Source organism: Pelobates fuscus, chromosome 11, assembly GCF_036172605.1.
Source record: "Pelobates fuscus isolate aPelFus1 chromosome 11, aPelFus1.pri, whole genome shotgun sequence".
Lineage (NCBI taxonomy): Eukaryota > Metazoa > Chordata > Amphibia > Anura > Pelobatidae > Pelobates > Pelobates fuscus.
In genome coordinates, this window is record NC_086327.1 from 141,517,719 (window position 1) to 141,527,317 (window position 9,599).

The 9,599-nt window shown below is 42.0% G+C and overlaps 1 protein-coding gene across 2 annotated transcripts in view; it reads left to right on the forward strand.

The window, feature by feature from the left end:
* MASP2 (MBL associated serine protease 2) overlaps positions 1-7,610 on the forward strand; it is a 104,036-nt gene extending 96,426 nt beyond the window's left edge. The window contains exons 10-11 of one of the 2 annotated variants that reach the window (XM_063436886.1): positions 5,715-5,792; positions 6,712-7,609. In XM_063436886.1, coding sequence (XP_063292956.1) covers positions 5,715-5,792; positions 6,712-7,490 — 857 coding nt within the window. In that variant the 3' untranslated portion in view covers positions 7,491-7,609. Of the gene's footprint in view, positions 1-5,714; positions 5,793-6,711 lie in introns of both variants that reach the window. The other variant, XM_063436885.1, reaches the window with a different exon arrangement.
* Positions 7,611-9,599: the final 1,989 nt, after the last annotated feature.

The window sequence follows — 9,599 nt, forward strand, 5'->3', positions numbered from 1 at the left end:
GCTATGATTGACAGAGCCTGCATGAAAAATAAACTGGTTTCACTTTCAAACAGATGTAATTTACCTTAAATAATTGTATCTCAATCTCTAAATTGAACTGTAATCACATACAGGAGGCTCTTGCAGGGTCTAGCAAGCTATTAACATAGCAGGGGATAAGAAAATCTTAATTAACCCCTTAAGGACACATGACATGTTTGACATGTCATGATTCCCTTTTATTCCAGAAGTTTGGTCCTTAAGGGGTTAACAGAACTTGCAATAAAGAAAGCCTAAATAGGGCTCTGTTTACAGGAAGTGTTTATGGAAGGCTGTGCAAGTCACATGCAGGGAGGTGTGACTAGGGTTCATAAACAAAGGGATTTAACTCCTAAATGGCAGAGGATTGAGCAGTGAGGCTGCAGGGGCATGTTCTATACACCAAAACTGCTTCATTAAGCTAAAGTTGTTCAGGTGACTATAGTGTCCCTTTAACCCTGCAACTGTAAATATTGCAGTTTTTATAAGCTGCAATAATTACCTCTGAGGGTTAACACCTCCTCTAGTGGCTGTCTACCAGACAGCCACTAAAGGGACTTCCGGAATTAAAACAGACACGCCCTGTATGAGGAGTTCCAGCGTCAGATTTTCCAGGAAAGCATTCAATAGCCGCGCTATTGCCGCGCATGTGCATTAGGTCTTCCCTGCCAGCTGGGGAGGAGCGTGTGCAGCTGGACCCAGGTAAGTGACTGAAGGGGTCAGTGCTGCGGGAGGGGGAAGCTATAGTGCCAGGAAAATTAGTTTGTTTTCCAGGTACTTTAGTTTCCCTTTAACTAAATTAGCTTAACGAGAAACATTGCTGAATTACAGAATTTTTCCAGTTATTTAGGCTTAGAATTTGAAATTCACTTTGAATTTAAGACAAGTCTCACTTTAGTAAATAACACAGTGTGAGATATTTAGAGCCAGCACAGTGTAAATCTGTTTCCAAAGAAAGTGAAGAATTATACGGCTACATTATGCGGATACCTCTGTGTATCCATCTCTGCGCCTTTGTCTAGGTCCTCCACAGAGATGGATGCTGATGGCAGCCAAATCACTATTATGGTTGGCTATTAAAATCACATGAACAGGGGGGGCGTGGCTAAGCGACTGAAACGCATGGCCGCACGGCTTCAGAGCTCCGGCTTGCCGCGTGAGATCTATATACTTTCTCGGCAGAATTACCCGACTGAGCCGACCTCAGACAGGTAGACCCACACTACAGCATGGGTCGGAAAAATCAAAAAAATAAAGCCCGACAAACCCCGACAGGGCCAAGACATTGGCGCACTCCTCCGACAGGCACAGCAGGCCAGCAGGTCCAATATGGCCGCCTACCCTGAAGTATACTCAGACTTATCTGATGAACTGTCCCTGGAAGACGAAGAAGATGAACTACCGGCCAGACCGGCACCAGCAGCAAAACTGGACAACCCAGACAAGACACCAGTAACAACGGCAGTGCTTAAAAGCAAAACCTCCTGGCAGATATGGCAAACCTACGCGCAGACCTCCAGGGCCTGACAGGTCAGATTGGCGCAGTAGAATCCGTCACTGGGGAACACACACAACAACTTACCTCCATGCAGCAGACAATTCTGAAGCTCCAGACACAGAACGAAGCGTACGACAACAAATTTGCGATGATAGAAGAAATACGGCGCAAAAATAACATAAAAATCAGGCGAGTCCCTGAGGCCATACACACAGAGGAACTACCACACATGCTGAGGCGCCTCATGGCGGCGTTACTATCCCCACGACAGGCCAAATCAATGTCTGTGGAGGATTGCTTCCGCATCCCGAAAGCCCCAAAAGCCCCTGCAGCAGCCCCGAGAGACTTAACAGTCCAACTCCGCAATGGCAGAGACAAAGCGGCAATGCTAACAGCCCTCAAAGACCAGGACCCGTACGACTTTGAAGGCATGCATCTCACCTTCTACCCGGACCTCTCAGGAGGCACCCTGGCGTGGAGGAGAGCCCTTAAGCCATTTACCGCTCTCCTGCGACAGAAGGGTATCCAGTACCACTGGCGGCTCGCAAGAACACTCTTAATCATCTACGGAGAGACCCGGCATGTAGTCCACGACTTCACCGAAGCACGAACCCTATTGCCTACACTGGGACTCCAAATGGACTCACTGCCCCCAGACAGACCGCAACGGGGGGCACCTGCAACCCAACGCTGGGACCCAGCGAAAGTGACTGAATTCATCCCGCGGAAGACTCCTCCGGCCATGCCAGCGGCGGTCACTACCTGAGCTCCTGATATGATAAACCTGACACATACAGTTACCCTGAACCACTAGCGGTTATGTTAATATTCTCATCTCACTCTTACACAGGCTCAGATTAACCCCACACGCAGCAACCCATCCGTACCTTAGCAAAGTGGCCATCCGACCACACATTCACACCCCCACACTCTTCCGATAGAGCTCTATGCTGAACAACACAAGCAACTCTTTAGTCAGATGTTGCACGCCTAGACCCGACAACAGCCCCAGCGATACGGCTGAACCCCTATGATATAGGTTTAGCAGACTAGTAAAGAGAACCTACTAATATACACTCACGCAACACCAAATCAACAGTCATGCAATACAAGTTTAGTGTACCCTGCTTTATGGTTGTACGCTCAGTCTGCAATTCTTACTCTTGGCAACATCATGCTTTTCTATAATCAGTATGCCTGACATGACAATTAGTGATGTCGCGAACATAGAATTTTCGGTTCGCGATCGGCGGACGCGAACGTCCGCAAATGTTCGCGAACCGGCGAACCGTGCGAACCGCCATAGCCTTCAATAGGCAGGCAAATTTTAAAACCCACAATAGTGGTTGAAGGGGGGGGGGAGGAGACCTACTCTCCTTCCCCCCCCCCCCCGGGTTAGGGTGGGGGCCATAATGATAATGAGGGGGGGGGACCTACTGTCCTCCGCCCCCGGCCCCCACCCCTGTGCGGCGGGTGGGGGCCATAATGATAATGGGGGGGGGCTACTGTCCGCCCCCCCCCCGGCCCCCACCCCTGGGCGGCGGCCATAAAGATAATGAGGGGGGGACCTACTGTCCTCCCCCTCTCCGGCCCCCACCCCTGTGCGGCGGGTGGGGGCCCTAAAAATAACAATAAGGGGGGGGACCTATTGTCCCCCCCGGCCCCCACCCCTGTGCGGCAGGTGGGGGCCCTAAAATTAACAATAAGGGGGGGACCTATTGTCCCCCCCCGGCCCCCACCCCTGGGCGGTGGGTGGGGGCCCTAAAATTAACAATAAGGGGGGGACCTATTGTCCCCCCGGCCCCCACCCCTGAGCGGTGGGTGGGGGCCCTAAAATTAACAATAAGGGGGGGACCTATTGTCCCCCCCGGCCCCCAACCCTGAGCGGTGGGTGGGGGCCCTAAATACAAAGGGAGGGGGGTGCCCCTGTTAACCCTTCCCCCCCCCCCAAAAAAAAAGATCTACCTACCTACCCCCCTCACCCTAAAAATAATGAGGGGGGGGGGACCTTTAACTAAAACCCTGTAAAAAAAAAAATAGATAAAAACAACTTACCATTTGATGTTTTCTTTCTTCTACAATCTTCTTTTTTCAGCCCCAAAAAAGGCCCAAAAAAAAACCCATAATAACCGACGCAATTAAAAAAAAAAGAAAAGAAAACCGACCGCACAAAAAAATAATCCATCTTCACCCATGGAGGGCTTCGCGCAGACTGAGCTCTGCAGGGCGGGAGAAGGCTTATAAAGCCTTGCCACGCCCTGCAATTAGGCTAAGAACACTCTGATTGGCTGGTTTAAGCCAATCAGAGTGCTCTTTGTCATTTTACACAGCGTGGGAAAATTCCAAAGAACTTTCCCACGCGTGTAAAATGACACAGAGCACTGTGATTAGATGGATTTCAAGCCATCCAATAACAGTGCTCTGTGTCATTTTACACGCGTGGGAAAGTTCTTTGGAATTTTCCCACGCTGTGTAAAATGACAAAGAGCACTCTGATTGGCTTAAACCAGCCAATCAGTTGTAATAATAAGTGTTCTTAGCCTAATTGCAGGGCGTGGCAAGTCTTTATAAGCCTTCCCCCGCCCTGCAGAGCTCAGTCTGCGCGGAGCCCTCCATGGGTGAAGATGGATTATTTTTTTGTGCGGTCGTTTTTTTTTGTTTTTTTTAATTGCGTCGGTTATTATGGGGTTTTTTTTGGCCTTTTTTGGGGCTGAAAAAAGAAGATTGTAGAAGAAAGAAAACATCAAATGGTAAGTTGTTTTTATCTATTTTTTTTTTTTTACAGGGTTTTAGTTAAAGGTCCCCCCCCCTCATTATTTTTAGGGTGAGGGGGGTAGGTAGGTAGATCTTTTTTTTGGGGGGGGGGGGGGAAGGGTTAACAAGGGCACCCCCCCTTTGTATTTAGGGCCCCCGCTGAGGGGGACAATAGGTCCCCCCCTTATTGTTAATTTTAGGGCCCCCACCCACCGCTCAGGGGTGGGGGCTGGGGGGGGGGACAATAGGTCCCCCCCTAATTGTTATTTGTAGGGCCCCCACATGCCGCTCAGGGGTGGGGGCCGGGGGGGACAATAGGTCCCCCCCTTATTGTTCATTTTAGGGCCCCCACCCGCCACTCAGGGGTGGGGGCCGGGGGGACAATAGGTCCCCCTCTTATTGTGATTTTTAGGTCCCCCACCCCGTTTTTTTTTTTTTTTTTTAACAGTGAGCAGCCACAGGCTGCTCACTGTTTAATAGACATGCCCCTACTCGCGGTATTGCGAGTAGGGGCACAATTTAATAATACTAAGTAATTTTTACTTAGTATTAGTAAATTAATAGGGGGCGGACCGAACAACGCATATGTTCGCCCGCCGTGGCGAACGCGAACACGCTAAGTTCGCCGGGAACTATTCGCCACCGAACAGTTCGGTACATCACTAATGACAATCACTCAATACAAGCATGGCTATGTCAGGCATACCCTCCTAGACCAAATGTTATTCCATGCATACCTTTAGAAACGTGCAGATCCAATGTTAGCCTCGTTGGTAGTGTTTTCATATTATATAACAATACGAAACTTCATCAGCAGACGTGTAGTATAAGTTTAATGTACCCGGCTTTATGTTTAGACGAACCATCTGTAGCCAGCATAATTGTTAAAGTCTCGCTTATATATTAGCGGTTTGCCTGACCCAGCGATTACTCTATATAAGCTATGCTGCGACAGGCATAACCCTCTAGACCAAATGTTATCTCACTCATATATAAAAAAGTGCAGATCCACTGTTAGCCACGTTGGTATTGTGTTCAATGCTTAGCCCTGGAATGCTGTCGTGGCACCATGGGCTTGTTTGTTTTAACTTGCACAACAAAAATAAAGAATAAAAAAAAATAAAAAATCACATGGACAGGAGATAACATTGCAGTGGAGCGCTGTTTTAGAAAAAAAACACCAAATAACTTCACAAATTTAGCATGTTGTAACCTACTGGTCAGTATAAGGCAAGCCCCGAGTATATATTTCCATATTAACATCGATTAGGTAAAAATTCTCAATCCAAGATCATTTTTAATAGTAAAAAGAATAGAAAGTTACAAAAGTTGACACTTTATCAAACTAAAGCTTTAGGTCTGGCTTGGAACAAATAATATTGTAAATATTATATAGAAGGAATTCAATAAAAGAAAATATCTACATTTTTTTTTTCTGCTTTAGGTCGCTATCGGTGTGGAGCATTAGGATATTGGGAGGAAGATTCTACTAAGAGCAGGGCACTGCCAAACTGTTTGCCAGGTAAATAGCACTCTATACATAACATACAAAGATATGCATTATTTACAGGGCTGCGCCTCTAAATTAAGCTTTTAAGGAAACACTCCAAGCACCATATCACTACAGTGTGCTGAAGAACTAATCGTGCCAGGAGTGCTATGTAACCTCACCCCCAGGGAAAAAGTCAATCTCTTTCTGTAGTGATTATGGTGCCAGGAATGTTCCATTAAAATTATGAAAAATGTCCAGGTCCCATAGGGTACCTAGCAGGTTAAAAATATTAATTTACAAATTGCTTTGACCCTCTACTTGTAGCCTATGAACAATTGTAGTTTACCTTCTTGTGAAGATGACATTTTAAATGCCTTTTAAACTGTAGCACAACACAACACTGACATTTCATGGACATTTTACATATACACAGTTCTTCACTAAAATCCTCAAGATTTTCATTGAATTAAATTAATATTGCTAAATGTAGCCAAATATCTTCTCTTTAAAAAAAATTTGAGAGCTAAAACACACTAAGACTCCTAAGCTTAGAGAAGGTGGTATAGAGCAAGTAAGTTGTCAAACAATCTTAAACGGATTCACTACCAAGGGAGCCAGGTTACTCCTAACACCACAACAGCATCTGTAGAGGTTATGGTTTTTAGAACAGACTGATAAGATCATCATCTTACAATAGATTTACCTGTAGTGTGATGTCACATAACGCATTTCCAGACAGCTGTCTAAAGCAATCCGTGTATAACGCAATAGCAGTATGATAATGGCACAGCAGTAAAGAATGTGTCATAGTGTACTGTATTCTATACAGAATTCCACTAGCTCTTGGGATTATTACATTTCAGGAAACCTACTGATACATTTTATCAAGAGCTCTGCTATAATCAAATAATTAACTGAATTATACATTGTTTCCCTTCCTTGTTCTTAGATTGTGGAATAAATGTGGATTCAAAGTCAATTCAGCGCATTATAGGAGGAAAAAACGCAGACCTGGGTAACGTGCCCTGGCAGGTGCTAATAGAAACTGATTCAAGAGGCGGAGGGGCTCTTCTGTATGACAACTGGGTTATCACAGCAGCACATGTAATGAAGGCCAAGGATTTGTCAGAGTATCGTATAAAAATGGGCATGATCAGCACTATAGATGAGAATTCCTTTAAGGGTGTGGCAGAAGAAGTTTTCATTCACGAACGTTTTGATAATACAACTTTCAACAATGATATCGCCCTCATCAAGTTAAAAAATAAAGCCCCTCTTAGCAGGAACCTTATGGCAATTTGCCTTCCAACCAAGGAGGAAAGATTCCGTATCTCCCACACTGATCAAGATAATCACATAGGATTAGTGGCAGGATGGGGGAGCACTATTGGATGGGGGCACACTGCTGGGAGAATCAAAACACGACTTTTAAAGTTTGTAGAAGTAGAGGTTATTGACCATGCAGTATGCAAAGCACAATACATGAAGATGGGGCGTATTGTATACGATAACATGATATGTGCCGGTGATGAAGAAGGGGGAAAGGATTCCTGCAATGGAGATAGTGGGGGTGCACTGGCATTCAGAGATCGCCAGACCAAAAAATGGTTTCATGGGGGGATTGTATCCTGGGGGGTAGATTGCGGCAAAAAAGGCCAATATGGAGTTTACACAAAAGTGAGTAATTATATCGACTGGATAGAAGAAACTATTCAGAAACATGGGTAAACCCATCCAATTCATACTGTAACCACAAGTGTATTTGTAGTACTCTGTCTTAATTCAACAGTTGAAGCAATTATCAACATTTTCTGCCAAAATAAGTAGACTATGTAAATTTGTTTTAACCCCTTAAGGACCGGACTTTTTTTGCGATGTTGTACATTTGCGACCAGGCATCATGTAATTTAATTTTAAAAAAATGAAAAAATATGATGACAAATTGAACAAAAATACACGTTTTTTGAATTTTATGTGAAAAATCTTTTACTCATCTACAAAAGCGAATGAAAAAAACTGCTAAATAGATTCAAAATGTTGTCCTGAGTTCAAAAATACCCAGTGTTTACATGCTTTTTGCTATTTTGTTGCATGTTATAGGGCTATAAGTACAAGTAGGATATTGCGGTTTATAAACATACATTTTTAAAATGTATCAATAGTGACATTGTAACATTATTATCTGTCATAAATCGCTAAATAACACCCCACATGTACATATTTTTTTAAAAGTAGACAACCCAGGGTATTCAATATGGGGTATGTCCAGACTTTTTTAGTAGCCACTTAGTCGCAAACACTGGCCAAAGTTAGCGTTCATATTTGTTTGTGTGTGAAAAAAGTAAAAAACTAAATTGAACGCTAATTTTGGCCAGTGTTTGTGACTAAGTGGTTACTAAAAAAGACTGGACATACCCCATTTGCAATACCTTGGGTTGTCTTCTTTTGCAAATGGTATGCCATCATGGGGGTAATTCTCATTCCTGGGCTACCATACGCTCTCAAAGGCAACGTAACCAACCTGGCCATTTTCAATGTAAAAATATTTGACCCATATATTTGACCCTGTAACTTTCAAAAACGCTATAAAACCTGTACATGGGGGGTCCTGTTCTACTCAGGAGACTTTGCTGAACACAAATATTAGTGTTTAAAAACTGGAAAATGTATCACAACAATTATATCATCAGTAAAAGTGCTGTTTGTGTGTGAAAAATGCAAAAAAAGTCACTTTCACTGACAATATCATCGCTGTGATATGTTTTACTGTTTTGAATCACTAATATTTGTGTTCAGCGAAGTCTCCCGAGTAAAACAGTACCCCCCATGTACAGGTTTTAGGGTGTCGTAGAACGTTACAGGGTAAAATACAGTGATAGCAAATTAAATTCTCTGTACTTTCGGCCTGGGTTGGCAGGCAGGTCCCTTAAATTGCAATCAATAAAATAACTTAATTATGTAAAAATATTACATAAATACGCACGTAGAATTTAAATATATATGCATATTTATATATTTGAAGTCTACGTGTATATTTATATAATTATTTATGTCATTTTGTATATGGACATATGAATAGTTCGCATTCTTTTTATTTATTTATATATACATAGATATATATACAATTTCATTCTAAGTGTATTTTGATATAAATATATATATATATTAATATCAAAATACAGTTAGAATAAAATTTCGTATAGATATAATTTTTTTTTATTTTTATTATTATTTTTAATTTTTTTAATTTAATTTAAATTATTTATTATTCATATTTTATAATAATATATATATACACAATATATATAGTTATTATATATATTATATATACGTGTGTAAATTAATTATAAGTGTATTTTTATATTAATATATGTACATATTAATATAAAAATACACTTAGCATGACATTATATATATGATATATAGACATATATTATATAGGTATAATATATGTCTATATATCATATATATACACATATATAATAATTTTTTTTTTGATTTTACACTGATTTTTTTTTTTTTTAATTCTTTATTTTTGTTGTGCATGGAGGTACAAAGCGCGTTTATACGCCACAACAGCGTACAGATATATTTAAACATAGATAGATTAAACAGTGGCTTGGAAGATTTTGCACAATTTTAGGTTTTTAAACGTAACATGCTAAGCAGACATGTCTAAACGATATCTATTTGTTTGTGCTCGAGCTAGCTTACGGCATCCTGATATCGTTGTCATGCAGAGGTTAAGCATTAGAATAAAAATAAAACAAGATTAGTATACTAGCTTGAGGCATCACGTAAAATCAACAAGTTTTTAACTTATGATAGATAACAATG